The sequence below is a fragment of the Delphinus delphis genome, chromosome 1 (genome assembly GCF_949987515.2).
Source record: "Delphinus delphis chromosome 1, mDelDel1.2, whole genome shotgun sequence".
Taxonomy (NCBI): Eukaryota; Metazoa; Chordata; class Mammalia; order Artiodactyla; family Delphinidae; genus Delphinus; species Delphinus delphis.
The window spans coordinates 60128879-60156385 of record NC_082683.1 but is presented as its reverse complement, the minus strand read 5'-3'; the positions used below and the strand labels follow the sequence as shown (position 1 = coordinate 60156385).

Below are 27507 nucleotides of genomic sequence, written 5' to 3'. Positions count from 1 at the left end.
AATAAAGAAGTTATATCTAAAAAACAAAGAAACAAACAAAACTAAACTCACAGAAAAAGAGATCAGATATGTGGTTATCAGAGGTGGGGGTGAAGGGAGGGAGAATGAGAAGAAGGTGTTCAAGTGGTACAAACTTCCAGTTATAAGATAAATAAGTACTTGTGATATAATGTATGACATAAGTATACTTAACAATGCTGGATGATATATATGAAAGTTTCTGAGAGAATAAATTCTAAGCATTCTCATCACAAGGAAAAAGGTTTTTTTTCTTTTTCTTTTATTTTCTATCTATATGTGATGATGGATATTAATTTTGTTGTAATCATTTCAAGATATAGGTAATTAAAATTGTGATGCTGTACACTTAAAACTTATACAGTGCTGTATGTCAATTATATCTCAATAAAACTGGGAAAAAGAACAATTGCAATAAAGATATTTCTAAGGAAAAGAAAAAGACCTCATGTATTTAAATGGAAATTCTTTAATTAAAAGATAGAATAGCCACAGGTATGTACAATAACTCTACCCACTGGACACCATGTTCCCAGTTGGGTAAGTCAACTTACCTGTTACTGTTAGCCACCTTTGTTCACACTACTGGAAAAGACTGTAGAGTCCTCTACATCAGGGGTTCCCAATCCCCTGGCCACACGGCTACGGGTTCATGGCCTCTTAGGAACCAGGTCGCACAGCAGGAGGTGAGCAGCAGGCAAGGGAGCGAAGCTTCATCTGTATTTACAGCCGCTCCCCGTTGTTTGTTGTTCGCATCACCACCTGAGCCCCGTCTCCTGTCAGATCAGCAACGGCATTAGATTCTCATAGGAGTGCAAACCCTACTGTGAACTGCGCATGCGAAGGATCTAGGTTGCATGTTCCTTATGAGAATCTAATGCCTGATGATCTGAGGTGGAGCTGAGGCAGTGATGCTAGCACTGGGGAGTGGCTGCAAATACAGATTATCATTAGCAGAGAGGTTTGACTGCACAGAGACCATAATAAGTCAATTGCTTGCATACTCATATCAAAACCCTATCAGTCAGTGGCAAGTGACAATTAAGCTGCATCTTACAGAGTAGACTGGACATAAGCAACACACTTCAGGTGTCACTGTCTCCCACTACCCCCAGATGGGACCACCTAGTTGCAGGAAAACAAGCTCAGGGGTCCTGAGCTCAGGGGTCTTGATTCTGCATTATGGTGAGTTGTATAATTATTTCCTTATATATTACAATGTAATAATAATAAAGTGCACAATAAATGTAGTGTGCTTGAATCATCCCGAAACCACCCCTCCCCCCCACCCCCAACCCCTGGTCTGTGGAAAAATTGTCTTCCATGAAACCGGTCCCTGATGCCAAAAAGGTTGGGGACCGCTGCCGTAAATTGACATAATTTTGCAAATCTGCACAAGCAACGGGTCTTTTACCAAATTAGTTGTTAAGCAGCTCTTTCCCTCTACCAAATATACTCTTTGAGGACAGGGAAGGCAATGTATTCATCTCTGTGTTTCTGATATCCAACAATATTTTACTGGAACAAAGTAAGCATTTGACAAAAACTTACTTACTGAGTATCATCTGTGTGCTAGAAGCTTTACAAATGCCTTACACAATCTACTCAACAAAGGCTTGGTGAATGAAGGCAGGAATGCATTTGTTAGATTTACAAGGAAGTTTGGTTGAGAAACTCTCAAAGTATTTGGCTATACATTTTCCCCCCATAGCTATAGAAAGCAGTAAGAAAAACATGGGAAATAAATCACTGCTTACAAACCATAACTTAAAAAAAACAAACTTACCTGCAGATCTGTTTTGTTTTTCTACTTCTACAAATTAGGTAATTGTATTTCTCTTCTATTTCTATTAATTGGATGATTCTATAATGATTAGTATCTACTTCAAAATCATAATTATAAATCCCACACTCCCTTTTCTGCTCCATCTAAAACGAAGGGGAGAGACTAAAGGATAAGTCAGCATTAGGGGGCTAATGGACAGAATGATGGACAGACACACACCAGAACAGAAAAAGTCTACTTACTTCCAAATACTTGTTTTGTTAACTTATATTGTCTGTCAATAGCAGAAATTCTATATCTACATTTTAAAATTGACAGCACAGGGTCTGTGAACACCTTGAAACTGTGGGCAAAAATCTGTATTTTTCATTTTATTTTTCAAAGTTTGTTTTTATGATTAACATAGAGAGAAAAGGAGTTAGAGCATTAGGATACTATTGCCTAAAGCCACATGCACAGTACTCTCAGCTGTGGTCCATACAACCACAATCAATTTATTTGTAACAGATTTATTGGCGTTTGGATTGAATAGGGTCAACAGAAATATTTGGAGGGGAAAGCTCCAGGTACTGACTACTCACTACCTATCCTCTGTTATATGAGAATTTTTTACTCTCAACTGAGAAAAGGCCATTTGAGGGACTGCTTCATAATCTTAAAAAAAAAGTGAAAAAAAATCCAGTACTTATATGTATCTTTATTCTAAGTAAATAGTTTCAAGCATTTTAATACTAGAGAGTTTTCCCTGATCAAGGAATTAGACATCTGTACAATTTGAGCTCTTTTTCCCCTTACGCTATAAAATTAACTTTCTCATCATGAAGGAAAATTATTTCTAAAGAGTCTTATGAAACTGGTAAAACCGAAAGTGTACTCAACTCAGTAATTTGAGGATCTACATTAACTGAATGCTTTTAAAATGTGCTTTAATCCTCACAACACTTAAAAGGTGCTACAGTGATTAAGAATGCAGGCCTAGAGTCAAACCAAAGGGGCTCTGCCACAATTAAGGTATTTGCAATCTTTGGCTCATTACTTTGTGCTTCAATTTCCTCATTTGAACAATGAGGATAATAATAATTTCCAACTCACTGGGTTCTTTTCTGGATGAAGTGAGAATACAAATGCTTAGAAAACATAAATATCAACTACTATTATTATCCCTAATCTACAATTTAAAAACTTTCAGTTTGAAAAATGTTTACCTCAACTGTGTTCCACTTTATACCATCACTCTATTTTAGGCTAGTATCTTGGACTATTACTACTTCATCATTTACATGAAAGATATGAATCAAGAGTTAATTTATACAGTGAGAGGAGTTTCTTAAGATCCCACATTTTAATATAGGCTTTTGGTGGCATATATTTTTTTAAAAAGATTATAAAATAATAAATGCAAAATGTAAAATATTAAAACTATATGTGTAAAAAAGTAGAAGTCCCTCATTCCCATTCCCCATGCATGTTCTCAACTACTGTTAACAGGCAATGTGAACTCAATTTCCTTACGTGAAAAATGGAGATAATGATACCACTTAACGTTTTTAAGATTAGAAACATTATGGATATGAAACACCTAGCACAGTGCCCAAGACATAGGTACTCAACAAATGCTTTATACCATTACAAGAAAGTCTGTGTTCCACTTCCTCTTCTCTTCAACAGGTGAATAATAACAATAATACTTCTGGTCTAACCTTAGAGCATTACCATCAAATGTGAAAATACTTCGTAAGTGGTAGTAAACATGTGAAGTATACTATTATTAGATGCTCTTTCTCCTTTAAGAGGCTGCTGCAATGGAAACATGATGACAGATTTCAGATTTTCATATTCATTTTGTTCCTAAAGCAGCACTTTACCAATAGCACGTGTAGATAGATGACAGCTAAACAAAACATTCCTTTTTTGATAAAACACAAATGCTTCATGGAAAACTCTTGCTAGGAAGGCTTCAATTACTTTTCCATATTTTTAGAGCAAGATTGCTATTCTAATTTTCAAAAGACAAACAACTCCACATATGCTTGATCAATCTTAAAAGTACTGTGAAAAAAAAAAAGTACTGTGACATGGGTTGGAGCAACAGACTATCAAATAACCAAAGCACCGATTAAAAAAAAAAGCAAAATATTAGTAAATACACAAAACAATCTGAATTTTTGATACACGCTAAAGCGAAAGGCCACAATGCTTTTTTCCTTCAATTTCCATTTCAGCCACTTTTAACTATGAACTGCAGTTAGTTTCAAGCCACAATTAGCTCATGGTGAAGTCTAAAGCACGTGGAGACACTGATCAAATAATTATTTTGAAGGAAGGAAGAGATAGTGGAAAGGTAACTTTTTAGGAAACGAGGAATCAAAAGAGAAGCAAAAAAGTCAGGAGCTCTATAATGGAAAAATATCAAAGCTTTATTAACGGCAGATAAATTTAGTGATGAGTGCAAAACATGTATCTCTACAAAGATGAAGAGCAAAAGCTCTTGGTTCACAGATTTGCACTGTGGAGACCAAGTATTTAAATGTTCACTAGTATTTCAACCCCCCCAATAATAGTACCCAAATCACCTAAGTATATGTAACTGTGATATTTTAAAGGATGGGAAAAAAAAATGATGTAGAAAAAAAGTAGTGGACACTCTTGAAGGTATTTTGAAAGTTAAGCTAATATTTTTCTTAATTGCGAGTATAAATACTCCACCTCCAAATTTAACAAATTTTTAAATAAAAATCTATCAATTGTGAATGTCAACAAACTATCAAATTATTACTATTTCCCCCGTATCAACTTCAGTTGGTACTAAGAATAAAGTCTCAGGGGCCATATCTTGTCTCATTAAAACTGTTGGGGACGTTTGCTTATACAGAACTTTTACCATGTATAATTATTTAATGTCTCTTTTTGAAGTATTGAGCAAATGGAGTTGCAAGCCAAATCCGTTTGAATAAAAATGTTGGCAGGGGTGATATAAAGTCAAATTTTAAAATAGTGGATTTTGATTAAAATGATTTTTCTTTAAACAGATTTATTTGGTACTGGTTTTGTATCTGTTAACACAAAGAAAGGATAGTATTATGAAGTACATTCTCAGATTTGGTGCCCTAATTTTATCTCTGTATAACTTTACTACTTTAAACAAATTCATAAAACCTATACAATTGATGTTAAAATTAAGACTTGAAATCACATAACACATTAATCTTGGAAAAACGATCAAGAAAACAGCTATTAAATGTTAGAAGTAAGAATCACTAGGGATAATGGGAAATATTTTCAGCTGATTTTAGAAAAAGAAATAATACCATAAGTGCTTTTTATTTAGTGACATAAGCGACTGCTTTATAACCACCACCTGTGTTTTAGCTTTTTTTAACAGACTATAAACAAACAAAAAAACTAAAAGTAATTAAGATAAAAAAACTTTAAAAAAAACTACTTCTTCCACTTCATGTGAAAAACATTAGCAATGTAAAAGCCTTTTTGTAAGAGGAAAGTAAAAATATTTTCCTAAAGCTAGTGGACTGTAATCCTTTTACACTGAAAGTAGAGAGAAACAGAAGACAACATTTATATCAAATATTAAACCTCCTAGAGCAAGCTCACTGCTTCCTAATTCAAAAGTAAGAAAGGGAAGCACAGGGAACATGCAAAGGATGTACAAATGAATAATCTAAAATAAAATGCACCGTCTCCAGAAAAAATTACCACACAAAGTTCCAATGACAACAAAATACAATTCAAAGCCACATTTGAAACTATGAATAAATAGACAAAATATGTACTACCTTCAAGGAAACAGCATGTTTTCTACTGACTACTTTTAAGTTGGCAGTTATAAGCCTAAATGGAAATCAAATGGGCAAAATGCAATTTTCAAAGGAAACTAAAGATGTGTAACAAGCACCATTAAAGTTGAATATTTAAAACACGACGAGTCCATGTGCAATATAATTTTGCTCTCAATTTTGATAATTCAAACCAACTTATTTACAGAGTAAGGACAAACACAGAAAGAAAACTTTGAATAATAAGCATATAAGAATGTAAAAAATTCAACTCAAAGAATACTTAATAAGCAATATATGTTAGGTCCAACAGCTCCAGTCAATAATGACAGTGTTAAAAAGTAGAATGTTCTCTCAATAAATAACGTTAGCATAAAACAGCAGTTCTCACAGATAAGGCAATGTTCTGAAAGGTGAACATTATACTGATTCAGTATAGGCTAAATCTAAATCTCCTATTTTACAGAAAAAGAAAACTTCCTAGAGATGTCTGCAATCAAATTCACTTTGCTCCTGATGACATTAAAAAAAATTGTGCTCAAAAATTTGCACAAATTAATACCATTTTCCTTTGCCACAATTTCTCAATTTGCCTCAATAAATTCATCTTACCAATTGTAGCTTTCAATTTTGAAAATATTTAACATGTAGCAATGTTCATAATAACACAGCCATGTTTTAAAATGTCTTATTAAATTTTAATGGTAGTGATAAGCTGCTCTATCTTACTTTGATAAGTCATACTTTCCGTTATGAAACAGAACAGCATTCTTTGGCCGATAAAATTCTTAGGGTCAATGTATTTTTGGTTTCTTCACTTTCTGTTTTCATTTAGCAAATCTAGAAGAGTGAAACCTTCCATACTTTAATAAAATGAATATAATAAACAGTAGCTAGGCAAATTCTGTTACAAATGGCGGCTATGCAGTAGTGTCCAGCCCCTACACAGGAGATATCCGTTTCATATTATTTTAATAATCCATCTTTTTTTTAAAAGAAACAAATACTTTAGCTTCATTGCTCATGTTGAAAAAGGTTCGGATCTTTTGTTTTAATGCATTCTTTCGAAAGTAATACAATGAATATACAGTGTTAATTCCCACGAATATAACTATATATAATTACACTTTCTCATAAAGAAGCTCAATTAAGTTGATAAGCTTTCAGTTTGCATGAGTTTGAGATGAAACATGATTTTCCTGATTGCATGAGGTAATAATTTTCACCCTCACTTGTTCAATCTGCACTTGCTACAGAGGTACAATACACAGTGTAATACAGATATATACTTGTAAAATTTTTATACATGTCAGTTTGTTATCTATTGAAGTTTACCACAAGAGTGCAGTCACTTGGATTTTTCAGAATTACTCTGCCATTAATCAGGACATGCTTCTCTTATACAAAATGCAACAATGTTTCAACATAATACTATAATTAAATGTCAATAATGAAATATTTAACTTCAAGTAGAAGCACAATAAATCAAAAAACTGTATCTTCCTTATAATTAAAAAAAAATTGAACTAAAGAAGAATCTATTGTAGGGGGAGAGGTGGCTACTGTAAAATTTTACACTTGAGTAAATAATCCTCCAAAGGTAGGCTGCTACATCCTACAAAAGAGAAAAAGGGTTTTCTCTAGTAAATAATTACCTCCTAAAACATAATTGAAGTCTCCCTAAAAATGGTTCGAAGACAAATGTTGAAAATGGTGAAATAAAAGCCACTAGGGAAATCATAATGATTAATAAGAAAGGTTTTAGAGAGAGAGATCCATCTAGGTTCAAAGGCCTGGTCATACCACTTATAGAAACTTATGACTTTTGGCAAGTTTCTTAATCCTTTTTAGCCTTAATTTCTTCACCTGTAAAATTGATCCTTGTGCTAAATAAGAGATAGTAAAAGAGGTATTATCAGCACTGAGCCTGATACTTAGGGCCCAATAAGGTAACTATAATGATTATTGTCAAGACAAACTTGGGTCGGGGGGTGTTTATTAGCGACCTTGCAAAAACTGCTATGTTCCTTGCTTTAAAACCCACTCTGTTTGATAGTGTAATTACTGGTAGTTTTCTGCTGTTCACTTTCAATGCAAAGGACTCCATAGAATTAAGAAGAAAAATAATCGAGGGGGTCAGGGTTTAGAAACCTAATTTTACGGCTGGCAAGAACGTGGACTCAGGCAAATCCGTGTGCGCTGCAGAATTTGTTAGCTGGCCGTCATATTACCTTTTAATTATCCTAATGATCCCCAGCCGAGCTGATGGGGAGTTAAAAGGATATCTCCAGGGGAAGGCTTTTTAAAACAAAATTACTTTAGGCAAAACAAAAGTCTAGCACCCAGGACAATACTAAAGAGGATGAGTTATTAATTACTTATTGAATGACTCACTAAAGCTGTATATTTCAGGCAGAAACTAACTGTCCAAGATATACGACTTACTGCACAAAATTTTCATTTTCCATTCTGAACTGGATGGAATCCGTTTCCTCACCAAGCTCTCAATATTTAAAACTTCATCTTTGCTTAATTATTTCAAAAAACCCGAATGAGATAGGAAATGATTAACCCTACATTAATGAAAAAGGAGTGAGCTTTAAAAGCTGTCAAGTAAACTGTCTAAAGTTACACAGTTTGTAAGCTACAGAAGGACCTGGGATTCGAACTCGTAGCTCTCGGGCTCCGAAATCTAAGCTTTTCTCGCTACACTCAAGCTTGCGCTTCCACTTGGCTTCCCTAAACCGTCCGGTAGAGAGAACGTTCATTATGAAGCTTTTTTTTTCTTTTTTCTTTTTTTGTGTTTCCTTCTCTGTTGCCAACCCTTCCATTTCACACTACCTCCTATGTTGGGCTACGAATTCCATACAACAACAATCGAGGTGCACTAAGGCTAGGAGTCGGAGTATAGACCCAAAGAACAGAAATTGGTTTTACTTCCTACGCGGAATGGAGGTCTGGCGCCAGCACCAAAAGCGACAAACAGGCAGGGGTCCAGAGAGGCTGCAGACCGCGCCCAGGTCTCAAGTTTTAGTCAAGGCCCACGTTCCGGCCAGGCGAGGGGAGCAGAGAAGGTTATTCTTTCTTGACACCCTCGCCGCCGCGGGAGCACAGAAGAGTAGGTTGGAGTCTCAGTAATAGTGCCCACAATAAATTCAAACCCCCTCTTCAGCCCGTTAAACGCACTTACTTGAGCGAAGTAATTTCCAAGACACAAGGCCGGCACCGGCAACGGGAAGGGCCCCTCGGTCCTCCTGCCCCAGACGCTGGCGGTGACGACAGCCGAGCCGCGCCGCCGAGAGCGAAGGCCCAGCGCACGGAGCGCGCGCTCCCGACAGGGGCTGGGCGGCTCCGCGGCGCCACCTTTAAGCGTCACTGGTGGGGCTCTGCTTCTGAACACCCGGGTTCGAACATGTCGCGGCTGAAGGGAGTAGCTGGGCGGGATCCCCGAGCGGGGTTCCGAGCTGAGAGGAGAGACCGCGGTGCCTCCGTACCCCAGGGGCTATTAAAGGCGGCGAGGAAGAGCGGGCAGTTAAACCTGTCGGGCCGCAACCTCAGTGAAGGTAAGATCCAGAGGTACGACCCGATTGTGCGACCTCGCAGAAAGCACTTGCCCCACGTAGCCTCCCTTTCCTCTGGCCTGGGTTTGGCCGCCTTTTGCCCAGGCTCCTAGCCAGGATCCCGGTGCTCGAATTCAGGCACTCATAACATTTCCACTGGTTCGGTCAGCTCTTTCGGTTCCTCCTTTCGCTCCAGGAGTGTCTGGTGCAGGGAATGTGCTGGGAATACGGTCAAAATTTAAACGGGTTGCTTTCTGGGATTCCTGCATTCTATGGAATAACAACATAATGTTTGACTAAATTAGCTATCAAGTGATGGGCACATGCTTTGTTTCTTTGGCCCTCTGTTCCTCCTCTTAATTTAATCACTTAGGGCAGTTATCAGCGCTAAAATTCTGTATTTTATCTGCTCCTTTGTGAACTAAGAGTGAATGTCACTGTTCTCTATCAAGACCATTTTCTGTGTGCAACTGGACAGGAGGAAATACAAGGAATAATGAACATTATCCTAAATTGAAGATCAAGATGGATGCCATACTGAGTGAATTTGGGGCCATCCTGAAAATCTGGTAAAGATAAAAAGCACAAATCTGGACACCATGAACGAATAATAGCCAGATGCTCTTCTGATTTTCTGTTGTATACGGGAGGGAGTGGGAAGTGGGGAGAGAGAGATTATGGCATTCCTCCTGTTTTCCTCTACTTATATTTAGGTTTAAGGCTACCTGGGATTAAAAGCTTCCATTTCCTTGTAATGATTGCTTTTTTTATTGTGCCATGTATAGAGTTGACCATGAAAGCAAATACTTGCTGAATGAATGAAAGGGTATATGACAAAATCTCTACTCTACCTAGAAAAGCTTTTAATCAATGGGGACATTAGTATTCTAAAACTACAGATGTGCATATACACTTGCTTTTTCCAAAGCCTGGAACTTTCTACATGATACCTGACTAGGGTTCACTCTGCTTCCTGTAGGACTCTGCTCAGATAGGCCCTTCCTAACTACCCTATCTAAATACCATTGCTAACGTGTATTCTCTGTTTTTTAATAGCATTTATTACTATCAGAATTTATATTATATATTTGTTTATTGTCTTCTATCCTCTGCTAGAGTATTAGTTGTATGTGGTCAAGAAGCTTTGTTTTATTAATTGTTGTGTCCCTAACACTCAAAATAGTGCTTAGTACATAGTAGATTCTTATTAAACATTTGTGGAAGGAATAAGTAAATGAATGAGTACTCCCAAATACTAAGTGTGTGCTGGAATGTACTTATTGATTGGATCCAGATGGTTTAGTCTATTAAAGTTTCAGGGAGCAAATGAATTTTGACTCCTAGCTTCATGATGACATGGATCAGGGCTGTTTAGGTCATTATTGTATAAACAGAGCCTAACATAATATCTGGCACATACTAGGTACTCAGCAAATTATGTTGAAGGTACAATATTTCATAGGAGACAAAAGATGTAAATGGGAGAGGCACATGGTATCTATAGCTTATATATAAAAAAGGAATTCTTGTTATCATAATATAAAAGGTTTTTCTTTATCTAGTTGTAGCCTTCAACTTCTTCTCTTGTCTTTCAGCCTTTGATATCCAAACTGCGGTAATTCTGAACTATTTGTAGTCCAGTATGGGGCCATGCTTCTTATTTCCATATCTTTGCTCATGTAACTTTGAGATGCTTAATCTCCCGGTGTTTTATTTTCTCATTTATAATGTGATAGTAGGAATAGGACCTACTAAGGTTTAAATGAGATAATACCCATAAAAGGCCTGGTACATAAAAAGTACATGGTAAAAATTGGCCATTGCTATTATTATTGCAATAGCCTCCTAAATGGTTTCCTGAATTTCTTGTTTTAAATCTCACCCTCTAAATCAGTGCCATTACCAAGAATTATCTTTCCAAAACAAAGATCTTACTATGTCATTCACATTTAATGACTCCCAGTAGCCCACAAGATTCAGCATAAAGTTCTTAGTACAACAAACAAAAAAAGTCTTTTGAAATCTGGCCCCTAAGCGTCTACAATAAAGCCTCCTGTCTCTTTTCGGAATCCTATACTTTAACAACAACGACAATAGCAAATCGTTTTTCACCCGAACAACCATACTTTAAGGTTTTTTTAGAACAGTTTTAGGATTCCAGAAAGTTGAACAGACAGTACAGAGAGTTCTCGTATACCCTCTCTCCCCAGCTCATAGTTTCCCCTATTATTAGCATCTTGCATTATGTAGTACATTTGTCACAATTGGTCAGCCAATATTGATATATCATTATTAAAGTCCATTATTTACATACTGTTCACTCTTAGTCTTATACAGTTCTATGAGTTTTGACAAATGCATGATGTCATGTATCTACCATTCCAGTATCATATAGAATATTTTCACTGCCCTAAAAATCACCTGAGCCCTACCTGTTTATTCCTTACCCTGCTTCTCCAGAAGCCCTGGCAGCCACTCATCTTTTTTTTTTTTTAATAAATTTATTTATTTATTTATTTTTGAGTGTGTTGGGTCTTCGATGCTGTACGCGGGCTTTCTCTAGTTGTGGAGAGCGGGGGATACTCTTCGTTGTGATGTGAGGGCTTCTGATCGCGGTGGCTTCTCTTGTTGTGGAGCATAGGCTCTAGGTGCGTGGGCTTCAGTAGTTGTGGCTCGCAGGCTCTATAGCTGAGGCTCAGTAGTTGTGGTGCATGGGCTTAGTTGCTCCGCGGCATGTGGGCTCTTCCTGGGCAGGGCTCGAACCCGTATCCCCTGCATTGGCAGGCGGATTCTTAACCACTGCGCCACCAGGGAAGTCCCAGCCCCTCATCTTTTTACTCTTTCTATGGTTTTGCCTTTTCCAACACGTCATATAATTGGAATCATACAGTATGTAGCTTTTTCAGACTGCCCTTTTTCACTAAGTAATGTGCATTTAGGGTTCCTCCATGTCTTTCCATGGCTTGATAGCTCATTTCATTTAACACTGAATGATATTCTATGGTACGGATGTACCATTTTATTTATCCATTCACCTTTCTAAGGACATTTTGGTTGCTTCCAGTTTTTGGCAATTATGAATGAAGCTGCTGTTTGTGTTCAGGTTTTTGCGTGGACATAAATTTTCAATTCATTTGGGTAAAAACCTAGGAGTGCCTTTCTTTTGATTTTTGGAGCTTTCTGGATTTTTTTTTTCCTTGAATATTTTTGGTCTGCTGTTGGTTGAATATGCACATGCGGAACCCAAGGATACAGAGGGCGGATTGTATACTCCAGGTCTTTCTTTCGTCCTTTATATTTATATGATTATATAAATGTATTTGTAAAGTGCAGTCATGTCCATTGTTTCTAAATTGGAAAAATAGAACCTAGCCTTTAATTTTGCTGTATATAACAAAAAGCAGTTAAAATTCTGTTGATTCTTTTTTTTTAAGAGCAAATGTGGATTTTTATTTTGAAAGAAATCATAATACATTTTTTAAAAATTTAAAGCTAACAAAAAATTTAAAGCTAACGAATAACAAAAACATTCCAATTTTCAGAAAGAACAATATATATTTTTTACTAACTACCTAACAGCTATATACAGTGAATGATTTCTATAATGCTTTATTTCCTACATTTTTTTACATCTTTATTGGAGTATAATTGCTTTACAATGGTGTATTAGTTTCTGCTTTATAACAAAGTGAATCAGTTATACATATACATATGTTCCGATATCCCTTCCCTCTTGCGTCTCCCTCCCTCCCACCCTCACTATCCCACCCCTCTAGGTGGTCACAAAGCACCAAGCTGATCTCCCTGTGCTATGCGGCTGCTTCCCACTAGATATCTACCTTACATTTGGTAGTGTATATATGTCCATGCCACTCTCTCGCTTTGTCACAGCTTACCCTTCCCCCTCCCCATATCCTCAAGTCCATTCTCTACTAGGTCTGTGTCTTTATTCCTGTCTTACCCCTAGGTTCTTCGTGACATTTTTTTTTTTCTTAGATTCCATATATATGTGTTAGTATACGGTATTTGTCTTTCTCTTTCTGACTTACTTCACTCTGTATGACAAACTGTAGGTCCATCCACCTCATTACAAATAGCTCAATTTCGTTTCTTTTTATGGCTGAGTAATATTCGATTGTATATATGTGCCACATGTTCTTTATCCATTCATCCAATGATGGACACTTAGGTTGTTTCCATCTCCGGGCTATTGTAAATAGAGCTGCAATGAACATTTTGGTACATGACTCTTTTTGAATTATGGTTTTCTCAGGGTATATGCCCAGTAGTGGGATTGCTGGGTCATATGGTAGTTCTATTTGTAGTTTTTTAAGGAACCTCAATACTGTTCTCCATAGTGGCTGTACCAATTCACATTCCCACCAGCAGTGCAAGAGTGTTCCCTTTTCTCCACACCCTCTCCAGCATTTATTGTTTCTAGATTTTTTGATGATGGCCATTCTGACTGGTGTGAGATGATATCTCATTGTAGTTTTGATTTGCATTTCTCTAATGATTAATGATGTTGACCATTCTTTCATGTGTTTGTTGGCAGTCTGTATATCTTCTTTGGAGAAATGTCTGTTTAGGTCTTCTGCCCATTTTTGCATTGGGTTGTTTGTTTTTTGGTTATTGAGCTGCATGTGCTGCTTATAAATTTTGGAGATTAATCCTTTGTCAGTTGCTTCATTTGCAAATATTTTCTCCCATTCTGAGGGTTGTCTTTTGGTCTTGTTTATGGTTTCCTTTGCTGTGCAAAAGCTTTGAAGTTTCATTAGGTCCCATTTGTTTATTTTTGTTTTTATTTCCATTTCTCTAGGAGGTGGGTCAAAAAGGATCTTGCTGTGATTTATGTCATACAGTGTCCTGCCTATGTTTTCCTCTAAGAGTTTGATAGTTTCTGGCCTTACATTTAGGTCTTTAATCCATTTTGATCTTATTTTTGTGTATGGTGTTAGGGAATGATCTAATCTCATTCTTTTACATGTATCTGTCCAGTTTTCCCAGCACCACTTATTGAAGAGGCTGTCCTTTCTCCACTGTACATTCCTGCCTCCTTAATCAAAGATAAGGTGACCATATGTGTGTGGGTTTATCTCTGGGCTTTCTGTCCTGTTCCATTGATCTATCATTCTGGTTTTATGCCAGTACCATACTGTCTTGATTACTGTAGCTTTGTAGTATAGTCTGAAGTCAGGGAGCCTGATTCCTCCATCTCTGTTTTTCGTTCTCAAGATTGCTTTGGCTATTCGGGGTCTTTTGTGTTTCCATACAAATTGTGAAATTTTTTGTTCTATTCTGTGAAAAATGCCAGTGGTAGTTTGATAAGGGAGTGCATTGAATCTGTAGATTGCTTTGTGTAGTAGAGTCATTTTCACAATGTTGATTCTTCCAATCCAAGAACATGGTATATCTTTCCATCTGTTCGTATCATCTTTAATTTCCTTCATCAGTGTCTTATAATTTTCTGCATACAGGTCTTTTGTTTCCTTAGGTAGGTTTATTCCTAGATATTTTATTCTTTTTGTTGCAATGGTAAATGGGAGTGTTTTCTTGATTTCACTTTCAGATTTTTCCTCATTAGTGTATAGGAATGCCAGAGATTTCTGTGTATTACTTTTGTATCCTGCTACTTTACCAAATTCATTGATTAGCTCTAGTAGTTTTCTGGTAGCATCTTTAGGATTCTCTATGTATAGTATCATGTCATCTGCAAACAGTGACAGCTTTACTTCTACTTTTCCGATTTGGATTCCTTTTATTTCCTTTCCTTCTCTGATTGCTGTGGCTAAAATTTCCAAAACTATGTTGAATAAAAGTGGTGAGAGTGGGCAACCTTGTCTTGTTCCTGATCTTAGTGGAAATGGTTTCAGTTTTTCACCATTGAGGACGATGTTGGCTGTGGGTTTGTCATATATGGCCTTTATTATGTTGAGGAGAGTTCCCTCTATGCCTACTTTCTGCAGGGTTTTTATCATAAAAGGGTGTTGAATTTTGTCGAAAGCTTTCTCTGCATCTATTGAGATGATCATATGGTTTTTCTCCTTCAATTTGTTAATATGGTGTATCACGTTGATTGATTTGTGTATATTGAAGAATCCTTGCATTCCTGGAATAAACCCCACTTGATCATGGTGTATGATCCTTTTATTGTGCTGTTGGATTCTGTTTGCTAGTATTTTGTTGAAGATTTTTGCATCTATGTTCATCAGTGATACTTGCCTGTAGTTTTCTTTCTTTGTGACATCTTTCTCTGGTTTTGGTATCAGGGTGATGGTGGCCTCGTAGAATGAGTTTGGGCGTGTTCCTCCCTCTGCTCTGTTTTGGAAGAGTTTGAGAAGGGTAGGTGTTAGCTCTTTCTAAATGTTTGGTAGAATTTGCCTGTGAAACCATCTGGTCCTGGGCTTTTGTTTGTTGGAAGATTTTTAATCACAGTTTCAATTTCAGTGCTTGTGAATGGTCTGTTCATATTTTCTGTTTCTTCCTGATTCAGTTTTGGCAGGTTGTGCATTTCTAAGCATTTGTCCATTTCTTCCAGGTTGTCCATTTTATGGCATAGAGTTGCTTGTAGTAGTCTCTCATGATCTTTTGTATTTCTGCAGTGTCAGTTGTTACTTCTCCTTTTTCATTTCTAATTCTTTTTATTTGAGACTTCTCCCTTTTTTCTTGATGAGTGTGGCTAATGGTTTATCAATTTTGTTTATCTTCTCAAAGAACCGGGTTTTAGTTTTACTGATTATTGCTATCATTTCCTTCATTTCTTTTTCATTTATTTCTGATCTGATTTTTATGATTTCTTTCCTTCTGCTAACTTTGGGTTTTTGTTGTTCTTCTTTCTGTAATTGCTTTAGGTGCAAGGTTAGGTTGTTTATTCGAGATGTTTCCTGTTTCTTAAGGTAGGATTGTATTGGTATAAACTTCCCTCGTAGAACTGCTTTTGCTGCGTCTCATACGTTTTGGGTCATCATGTCTCCATTGTCATTTGTTTCTAGGTATTTTTTAATTTCCTCTTTGATTTCTTCAGTGATCACTTCGTTATTAAGTAGTGTATTGTTTAGCCTCCATGTGTTTGTACCTTTTACGGATCTTTTCCTTAATTGATACTAGTCTCATAGCGTTGTGGTCGGAAAACATACTTGATACAATTTCAATTTTCTTAAATTTACCAAGGCTTGGTTTGTGACCCAACATATGATCTATCTTGGAGAATGTTCCATGAGCACTTGAGAAAAATGTGTATTCTGTTGTTTTTGGATGGAATGTCCTATAAATATCAATTAAGTCCATCTTGTTTAATGTATCATTTAAAGCTTGTGTTTCCTTATTTATTTTCATTTTGGATGATCTGTCCATGGGTGCAAGTGGGGTGTTTAAGTCCCTTACTATGAACATGTTACTGTCAATTTCCCCTTTTATGGCTGTTAGTATTTGCCTTATGTATTGAGGTGCTCCTATGTTGAGTGCATAAATATTTACAATTGTTATATCTTCTTCTTGGATCGATCCCTTGATCATTAATGTAGTGTCCTTCTTTGTCTCTTTAATAGTCTTTATTTTAAAGTCAATTTTGTCTGATATGAGAATTACTACTCCAGCTTTCTTTTGGTTTCCATTTGCATGGAATATCTTTTTCCATCTCCTTACTTTCAGTCTGTATGTGTCTCTAGGTCTGAAGTGGGTCTCTTGTAGACAGCATATATATGGGTCTTGTTTTTGTATCCATTCAGCCAATCTGTGTCTTTTGGTGGGAGCATTTAGTCCATTTACATTTAAGGTAATTATCGATATGTATGTTCCTATTACCATTTTCTAAATTGTTTTGGGTTCGTTATTGTAGGTCTTTTCCTTCTCTTGTGTTTCTTTCCTAGAGAAGTTCCTTTAGCATTTGTTGTAAAGCTGGTTTGGTGGTGCTGAACTCTATCAGCTTTTGCTTGTCTGTAAAGGTTTTAATTTCTCCATCAAATCTGAATGAGATCCTTGCTGGGTAGAGTAATCTTGGTTGCAGGTTTTTCTGCTTCATCACTTTAAATATGTCCTGCCAGTCGCTTCTGGCTTGCAGAGTTTCTGCTGAAAGATCAGCTGTTAACCTTATGGGGATTCCCTTGTGTGTTATTTGTTGTTTTTCACTTGCTGCTTTTAATATGTTTTCTTTGTATTTAATTTTTGACAGTTTGATTAATATGTGTCTTGGTGTATTTCTCCTTGGATTTATCCTGTATGGGACTCTCTGTGCTTCCTGGACTTGATTAACTATTTCCTTTCCCATGTTAGAGAAGTTTTCAACTATAATCTCTTCAAATATTTTTTCAGTCCCTTTCTTTTTCTCTTCTTCTTCAGCAACCCCTATAATTTGAATGTTGGTGCATTTAATGTTGTCCCAGAGGTCTCTGAGACTGTCCTCAGTTCTTGTCATTCTTTTTTCTTTATTCTGACCTGCAGTAGTTATTTCCACTATTCTATCTTCCAGGTCACTTATCCGTTCTTCTGCCTCAGTTATTCTGCTATTGAACCCTTCTAGAGTATTTTTAATTTCATTTATTGTGTTGTTCATCGTTGCTTGTTTCATCTTTAGTTCTTCTAGGTCCTTGTTAAATGTTTCTTGCATCTTGTCTATTCTATTTCCAAGATTTTGGATCATCTTTACTATCATTATTCTGAATTCTTTTTCAGGTAGACTGCCTATTTCCTCTTCATTTGTTAGGTCTGGTGGGTTTTTATCTTGCTCCTTCATCTGCTGTGTGTTTTTCTGTCTTCTCATTTTGCTTATCTTACTGTGTTTGGGGTCTCCTTTTTGCAGGCTGCAGGTTCGTAGTTCCGATTGTTTTTGGTGTCTGTCCCCAGTGGCTAAGGTTGGTTCAGTGGGTTGTGTAGGCTTCCTGGTGGAGGGGACTAGTGCCTGTGTTCTGGTGGATGAGGCTGGATCGTGTCTTTCTGGTGGGCAGGTACACGTCTGGTGGTGTGTTTTGGGGTGTCTGTGCACTTACTATGATTTTAGGCAACCTCTCTGCTAATGGATGGGGCTGTGTTCCTGCCTTGCTAGTTGTTTGGCATAGGGTGTCCAGCACTGTAGCTTGCTGGTCATTGAGTGAAGCTGGGTTCTGGTGTTGAGATGGAAATCTCTGGGAAATTTTCACCGTTTGATTTGGAGCTGGGAGGTCTCTTGTGGACCAGTGTCCTGAAGTTGGCTCTCCTACCTCAGAGGCACAGCACTGACTCCTGGCTGCAGCAACAAGAGCCTCAATATCATTTTCTGTTTTAAGAATGGAAAGGTAATTCAGCCCTTCCTGTAGCATGGTTGCTATAATCTGTTTTTCTTCAATCACAGCATTTAATCTGTTTACATTTAATATAATTATTGATACATTTGAGTTTAAATCTATATTATTTTATTTTCATTCTTTCCATTTTGTTACTTTTTTCTTGTTTTATTTTGGTTTAATTTTTTTAAAAATTTTTATTGGAGTATAGTTTATTTACAATGTTGTGTTAGTTTCAGGTGTACAGCAAAGTGAATCTGTTATACATATACATATATCGACTCTTATTTTAGATTTTTATCCCATATAGGCTATTACAGAGTACTGAGTAGAGTTCCCTGTGCTATGCAGTAGGTCCTTATTATTTAGTTATCTATTTTATATATAGTAGTGTGTATATGTCAATCCCAGTCTTCCAATTTATCCCTCCCCCCAAAAATTCTATTGATTCTTATTCTTAAGTGGTGGCCTCCTGAAATGGATTCTTCTTAATGAGGTCACTTGTTAGAGCTGTGAGGCATTTTACTAACTAGATGGGGTTGTTAACTGGTATCTGTACAGTGCAGATAAATATTTACCTGTAACTGAAATCTGTGTACTCTTAAGGGTTTTTAGATACGCTTTCTTTTCTAGTTCCTTTGCGAAAGAACTAGGTCCTAGTTCTTTTGTAAAAATACTATTTATTATTTTCCTCTTTATATAACCAATATGTCTACTTAGAAAAAGTAGAATCTATATACAGCATAAAAAATGAAATTAACCATCTACGGTTATCACTGTTGATATTTTGGAGGTTTTTCTTTTATAATTTTGTGTGTGTGTGTGTGTGAATATATTTAATTTACTTTCTGTTTTTTTTATTTTTAACAAATTTGGAATTGTACTGAGTTCTGCTTTTATGACTTCTATTTGTACATTTTTCAGGAACACTTGAAAAATAGAGTCATTAAAATAATCAGATAATAGTCTGTCTTATGAATATTGTGATTAATTTAAATATCCAAATATTGTTGGCAGTTTTAGAGTCATCATTCTGAGTGTCAGTTCTAGAAGTTACTTAGAAAGGTATACCCAAACAAAATAACTAATAACCAACTTCAAAGAAGCACATTAGAAATATCCTGGAAATTTTAAGTGACAGCTCTTTTTATGAGCAGCAGTGTGGGAATATATTATCTTTCAACCAAAATTAATTATCTTTTGTTCAGTATAGATATTGCAGCTCTTTTTCATTGGACCAGATAAAATGAAAGTAGAATTGTAAAGGAGGTATTGATTGTTGCCTTGTGCTTGCATGACCATGGCAGAACAGTAGTGTAGGAATGTTTTTGAGTGACTCAAAAACTCAATGAAAGTAAGAGGGGCCAGTGTTTGGAACAAAAGAATGCTGTAAATTCTAAAGGAAACCACACTATTGAACTGACAAGAACATTGGTAAGTGGATAATTTATTAAATAAGCCAATTAAATTAGTTTGGAAACCATATTATTTGAGAGAGAAATATGGGTGTAAGTCTATCATTCCTTATCTTGAAGAGAGCAGTTTGGTTAGTTTCTGTTTGTGGAATTAAGTAAATAGGTCTAGGGCTTCTAGGCCACAAGATGTCATGTTGTCTGTTTTAGGGTAATGAAAATTTGCCATGTTCAGTTTGTACAGTTTGTTGTGACACGACAAAAAGTGTAACACAAACCATATGTTTACTAAGATTTTAAATAACCATCCTTAAATCTGTATTAACCATGTTCTGCTTTACTATTTAGCTTAACTCTGTATTTTGACTCCTGATTGTCTTAATGGAATTTACTGTTATATTCTAAAAAGCTAATGAGAATTAACCAAACTATCCAGATTTTATAACAAATAATTCCAGAAAGAAACTACGCTTCCAGGTGAATAGATCATCAAAACAAGCTAATTCTTAAACAATTCTTAGAAATGAAAACACGAAGAAAGTGCCTTAATCCATATGTAATGGCAAAATCTGAGGTGAACATTTAATTTTTAGTATACTGAAATCCAGGGAAGTCTACTTGTTTAGATTATAAAACAAGGACCTTGATAGTTAATTGAAAATCCCATTCCTATTTCTTGATCTGTTGATACATTTCTAAATGTTAGTATTTTAACCTGTTGGGATGTGTATCCCAAGTTATCGCCAAGGCCAAAGTTTATTTAATAAATTAGTGCAAATTTAAACTTACCCCTATATTAATATCATGTTCACTCACTTGCATTTTAATATGTTTTCTTGAGTAGAAGAGAAAAAATACAGGCTGGGAAGAATGGAATTATAGTTTCAGTGAAGCTTGTCTTCACTATAAAACTGAATGTACCCTCAAGTTAATGTAATAAATTCAAGCATGTTTTTCTCTTAAAGTGATTAGTAAACATGTTTTCCTTTTCATATGTTTAACATTGTTTCACTCTTTTCTTACAGTATCCTGGACTTCAGCAAAGAAGTGTTGTCTTCATGCATTCTAAAATAACAGTGGTTCAGGTGTTCTAAACCACAAAGATATATTCCTTTGAATCAACCTAAAGCTGCAACTGAGTTAATGCCTTCCATATAACTTTTTGAGTTAATGCCTTCCATATAACTTTTTAATTTTACTTTGGGGGGTGTGTGTGTGTGTGTGTGTGTGTGTGTGTGTGTGTGTGTGTGTGTGTGTGTGTGTGTGTGTGTGTGTAAACTTTAAAGATAGCCTCAAAGTGACACTATAATATTATGGTTTATCAATTTGGAATTCTTTATTTAATGTAATGAGGCCATTGGTGGCCATACATAAACTACTGTGGAGAAAATTGGAATGTTTATCAATGAGCTTTCCCGGATTCTTTACAGAGTGACTTGATCTATTGGTTTATTCTTTTAAAGTGCTCATAATTGGGTAGACAGTTTAGTAAATGGCATTTGTAAGATAAACTATTATCCGAATATTACCCTGCATCTAGCAAAAGCCTTTTTGTACTGCTGTTACTGTATTCTAGCATTTAAGTGACAGTAGGGCCCTCTCATTTAATCAACGAGGAAACTGGGGACCAGAAATACTAGGTTACTGGCCGGTTTGATTAGTTATACAGTTTAAACCAGAGCCTTAGGTCCCTGACTCTTTGGTCAGTGTATGTCCATGATGCTATACTGTGTATCATAGTTGAATATATTTACAGTCTTTTAGAAGATGGTAATCAATCTAGACTAGATCTAGACTTTAATGGGTATGATTTTCTGCCTTAAGTAAACAGTTATTATTGTATACTATGCATGATCATTATATTTATGAAACTGTCCAAAGGAGTCAAAAAAATTTTTTTAATCTCATGATTTATTGCTCCTATAGTTTACTTGCTACACATTCTTTTATTCATCCATGTAAACACCATTTTAGACATGTTTTTTTATTTCTTCTCTGTTTCTTCACCTACCCACTTGTATCTTCCTCAAATTAGACAGTTCTCTGCTGTCAACCCATTTGTGACTCCCTATTTCTGTAATTAGCTGTTGTCAATGGAAGAAAGAATGAATTGCCCAAAAATACATGTAAAGAAATCTTTTTGCAGTGTTTGTTAAGGATCATGCCATCCCTTGTGGAAGTCTCTAGTCACATATGGCTATTTAAATTTTATTAACCAAAATTAAATAAAATTAAAAATCAAGTTCTTCAGTCACTTTGGCCACATTATAAGTGCTCATTGGCCATATGCAGCTAGTGGCTACCATATGAAATAGGGCAGATACAGGATATTTCCATCATTGCAGAAAGTTCTGTTGGGTAGTGCTGCTTAAGGGTATTATCTACCCTGTGAGAAACATATATATGTGTATATGTATATATATACACACATATACACACTTTATTTTTTTATTCATTCACATATATACATATGTGTACATATGCATTCATAAGATTGTCTTGATATATTACATCATCTATATTTAAAAAAATTCTCTCTTTATCTTTAGTTATCTTTATTGGGGTATAATTTACAAACAGTATGTACATTCATTTTAAGTGTACAGTTTAATGAGTTTTGACAAATATATACAGTTGTGTAACTTCTACCAAAATCAAGATAAAGAACATTTCCAGTACTTGAAACGTTCCCCTTGCTGTCAGTCTACCCCCACTGCTAGCTCCATGGAACCAGTGGTCTGCTTTTTGTCAATATAAATTAGCCTCTTCTAGAATTTAATTCAAATAGAATTATACATTTACAATTTTTCCGTGTTAGGCTTCTTTTGCTTAGTATAATGTTTTTTGAGGGTCATCCATATTGTTTACAAAAGTAGTTCCTTTTTATTGTTGAACAGTAATAGTCCATTGTATGTATGTATTTCAGTTTGTTTATCCATTTACCTGTTGAGTTGTGTTTAGCTTTTGGCTATTATGAATAAAACTGCTTATGAGTTTTCAAGTACAGTCTTTGTGTAGACATATGTTATCATTTCTGTTGAGTTAAATACCTGAGCGTGGAATCGCTGGACATATAATAATAAGTGCATATTTAACTTTATAAGAATTCACCAAACTGTTTGTCCCTAGTAATATGAGAGATTCAGTTGCCACACATCATTACCAACACTTTGTATTGTCGTTATTTTTAACATTAGCCATTCTTGTGGTTGTGTTACAGTATCTCCTTATGGTTTTATTTACATTTCCTTGATGGTTAATGATGTTGAGTATCTTTTCAACTGCTCATTCGTTTTTTGTATATCTTTTGCCAAGTGTTCAGATTTTTTGTCTATTTTTAATTGGGCTGTTTGTCTTCCTGAGTTATAAGACTTTTTATATTCTGGGGATGCAAGTCCTCAGATATATTGTATATCTATATTGGTATCTATCTAATATATTCTCCCAGTCTGTGGCTTGCCTAATTTTCTGAACAATTTCTTTAGAAAAACATAAGAGTTTTTAATTTTGATGAAGTCCAATTTATCAATTTTTTTCTTTTATGATTGTACTTTTTCTATACTGAGAAATTTTATCCATCCCAAGGCTGTGAAGATTTTCTCCCTTGCTTTCTTATAGAATTTTTATAGTTTTATCTTTTACATTTAAGTCTGTGCTCTACTTGGCATTAATTTTAGAGCATGTCACAAGGTAAAAGTTGAGGTTCATTTTTTATCTATACGAACATTTGTTTAAAAGACTATTCCTTTCTTACTAAATTATTTTGGCAACTTTGTTGAATATTAACTGACATTATTTTATTGCCTGGAATATTTTCTGAGCTCATTTTTTTTTTTCCCTGTTGGTCTATATGTCTGTCCTTATATAAGCTTTATGGTAAAAATTAAAATCAAGTACTGTTAAGTCCTATCGCTTTCTTCTGTTTCAAAATTGTTTAATATATTTTAGTTCTTTTGCATTTCAGTATACATTTTAGAATTAGCTTGTTAGTTTCTACAGAAATGCCTTCTGGAATTTTGATTAGGATTGTACTGAATCTATAAGTCACTTTGAGAAGTGACATCTTAAAAATATTGAGTCTTCAAGCTGTAACTTGGTATATTTCTCTACTTATCTAGACCTTCTTTAAGTTTTCACAGCAAAAAACACAGGTCTTTCATATATTTTGTATTTTCATACCATAGGTTTTGCATATATTTGTTAAATTTAACACTCAGTATTTCATGGTTTTAGATGTTATGTCTTGTAAATCTTTAAGCATTTAAGAATGTTTTCAGTTACTGATTGCTAATATGTAGAAACACAATCGATTTTTGTATATTAAGCTTGAAGTCTGTGACCTTTCTAAACTCATTACATTTAATTTTTTTGGTAGCTTTCTTAGGATTTTCTATATAGATCTTCATGTCTGCTAATAGAGACAGTTTTACTTCTTCCTTTTCAGTCTGAATGGCTTTTATTTATTTTTCTTTCCTTGTTGCATTAGTCAGAACTGCTAGTAAAATATTGACACAGTAAGAATGGGCATCCTCACTTTGTACCCAATTTTAGAGAGTAAGCCCTGAGTTTTTCACCATTAAGTATATTGTTAGCTGTAGATTTTTCAAAGATACCCTTTATCCGGTTGAATGAGTTCCCTTTCATACCTAGTTTTTTGAGAGTTTTTATCTTGAATGATTGTTGAATTTTGTCAGATGCTTTTTTTTTTTTTTCATTCCTTGACAGTCATATTGTGTTACTCTTTTTCTGTTAATATGGTCAACTGCATTGATTCATTTTCAAATGTTAAAGTAGCCTTGCATTCCTTATATAAATCACTTGGTCATGGTGTTTAGATTTGGTTTTTGGTTTTTGGCTTTTTTTTCCCCCCCTTTTAATGTCTTTGATTTTGATATCAGAGTAGTGCTGGCTTTATAAAATGAGCTGGGAATTTTTCTTTCCTCTATTTTCTGAAACAGTCTGTAGAATCAGTATCATTTCTACTCTAAATGTCTGTAGAATTCACCAGTGAAGTCATCTGGGCCTGGAGTTTTCTTTGTGGGAATGTTTTAAATAGCAAGTTTAATTTCTTTGGTAGATACTATGTGCTTTATTGTGATTTATAAGAAATATATATATTTGGTCATTCAGATGACCAAAATATATTTCTCAGAGATATTTGGTCCATAGTTCCTGGCCCACAGCTCCCAAAACCCTTGGAATTTCCTGAATAATAAGAGCAATGGGAGCATCCTTTGTTATAATATTTGGTTTCTTGTCCTCAGTTCCCGAAAAACAAAAACAAAACCCCCAAAAAACTGCTTCAGAGCCATAAAAGTTAAATGGTGTCTTGTTAACAAGCCTTTAGTACCACAAGTGAGTTTATGTTAATGAAAGTGACTTGCAAAAAACACCTAAGGGTGGAGGCTGGTTGCCAGGAGAACTAACCACAGATAGAATCAGAACCAGAAACCCTGATTCTGGGGAGTAGAGAGGGGATAGAGGTTGAATCAATCACCAATGGCAAATGAGTTAATCAATCATGCCTATGTAATGAAGCCTCTGTAAAAACCAAAAAAGGAGAGGGTTCTGAGAGCTTCCACATTAGGGAACCAGTATGCTCCCATGTGCCATTGTGCCGGACCACGAGCTCTACAAGGATGGAAGCTCCCTTTTTCAGACCTTGCCCTATGTATCTCTTCATCTGGTTGTTGGTTTGTATCCTTTAATATTGTTCGTAATAAATCTGTCACTAGTGAGTAAATGGGTTTTCCTGAGTTCTGTGGGCCATTCTAGCAAATTAACTGAACCCAAGGAGGGAGTCGTGGGAACCTCTGATTTATAGCCAATTGATGAGAAGTACTGGTAATAAGCTGGGCTTGTGACTGGCCTCTGAAGTGGAAGGCAGTTTTGTGGGACTGAGCCCTTTACTTGTTGAATCTGATTCTATATCCCCTAGTAGTGTCAGAGTTGAGACACCAGGAGGGTGTCTGAGAATTGATTGTATGGGGAACAATATGCACACTGGAATTGGGTCTAGGAACCCTTTCAAAAGGCTACTCAGATTTCCTATTGCTGTTGTGCTTTTTTTTTCCCCCTTTGAGGGAATTTCTCCATATCCTCTAAGTTGTTGAATGTATGGATATAAAGTTGTTCATCATATTCCCTTATACTTTTTTTAAAAAATAAATTTATTTATTTATTTTTAGGGTCTTTGTTGCTGCACGCGGGCTTTCTCTAGTTGCAGTGAGCGGGGTGGGGGGGATACTCTTCATTGTGCACGGGCTTCTCACTGTGGTGGCTTCTCTTGTTGCGGAGCATGGATTCTAGGCACGGGCTTCAGTAGTTGTGGAACACAGGCTCATTAGTTGTGGCTCACGGGCTCAGTGTTGTAGCTCACGGGCTCTAGAGCGCAGGCTCAGTAGTTGTGCACAGGCTTAGTTGCTCCATGGCATGTGGGATCTTCCCGGACCAGGGCTCAAATCCATGTACCCTGTACTGGCAGGTGGATTCTTCACCACTGTGCCACCAGGGAAGCCCCTTCCCTTATCTTCTTAACATTTGTAAGATTGGTAGTGATATTCCCACTTTCAAAGAACTGGGTATTGGTTTTATTGCTTTTTATCTGTTACCGTATTTGTTTTCGATGTCATTGATTTCTACTCTTTTTTTGTTTACTTTGGGTTTACTTTGTTCTTTTCTATCTTCCTAAGATTGTAGTTTAGATCATTGTGATATGGGATTATATATGAGCAAGATTGGCCATGAGTTGATAACTGTTAAATGTGGGCGGTGGGTACGTGGAGCATTATTTCATTATACTATTTGTTAATTTATGTATATATTTGACATATTATATAACTTTAAAAATTACATAAAGCAAATAAATCTAACTCCATAGTAAATTTTTTTCACATTTATATGCCTATTGACATTTATTTTTTACCTGGTAGTTTCTGTTTTGTGAATTGGTAAGCTACTTTTAGGATGGCTCCACTGAATTCCTCAATAATTAGGACAATATACCTTTCAGTGGTTCTTCATATTTGTGGGGAGGGAAGAAAAGTGACATGAATCTTGGTGCTATAAACTCTTGAAGAAATTGAGATATTTCACAAACAATGGGGAAAAGAATGAGCAGTAAGTCAATGTTTATGGAAAAGCAAATTGATACATATTTAATAACAGCAGTATAGTATCAACAATTATCCATCCCGTGATAGTTCCTACAAAGACAAATTTGGTTAACCAAAATATCTGAAGTAATAATGATAAAATTGTAACATTCATTTAGTGTAGTTCATGGGTAACAGATATTTTTGTTGTGTTGTATACAAATTTCTTGTGTTCTCCACCTTCCTCCTTACAAAAAAAGATATTTTCCATTACATTGCCTTTTAAGTATAATCGTCTTAATGTACCTATGTACGTGTAGGTGTTAAGAGAAAAATATATGCACAATGCTCTACATATTTTCTTTAGGAGTAGACTTGTGCATCTCACATAGCTTCTTCCATACATTTTTTTTTAATGTTTTGTATTGTTTTGTCTTGCCTTGTTTTTTTTTTTTTTTGTCGTTCTTATACTGGAGCTTTTTGTTGGTGACCCAAACTGGTATGGCACATTTGTAACTTGTTTTTGCTTAAGGGTAACATTGATTTTTAGTCAAATACATAAATGTACCCATTTTTATTGACTCATTTG

The 27507-nt window shown here is 35.6% G+C and overlaps 2 protein-coding genes across 5 annotated transcripts in view; one reads left to right on the top strand and one right to left on the bottom strand.

Moving 5' to 3' along the window:
- The window catches only part of SRSF11 (serine and arginine rich splicing factor 11), a 54495-nt gene extending 45616 nt beyond the window's left edge, over positions 1 to 8879 (bottom strand). The window contains exons 1-2 of one of the 2 annotated variants that reach the window (XM_060023799.1): positions 8786 to 8807; positions 573 to 794 (exon numbers count right to left, since the gene is read on the bottom strand). The gene's annotated coding sequence lies outside the window, so the exon portion shown is untranslated. Of the gene's footprint in view, positions 1 to 572; positions 795 to 8785 lie in introns of both variants that reach the window. The other variant, XM_060023794.1, reaches the window with a different exon arrangement.
- An 87-nt stretch (positions 8880 to 8966) lies between these two features.
- The window catches only part of LRRC40 (leucine rich repeat containing 40), a 55945-nt gene continuing 37404 nt past the window's right edge, over positions 8967 to 27507 (top strand). Inside the window, exons 1-2 of one of the 3 annotated variants that reach the window (XM_060023779.1) lie at positions 9019 to 9158; positions 20850 to 20963. In XM_060023779.1, the coding sequence (XP_059879762.1) occupies position 20963 (1 nt within the window). In that variant the 5' untranslated portion in view covers positions 9019 to 9158; positions 20850 to 20962. Of the gene's footprint in view, positions 9172 to 20849; positions 20964 to 27507 lie in introns of all 3 variants that reach the window. The other 2 variants (XM_060023772.1, XM_060023765.1) reach the window with 2 other exon arrangements.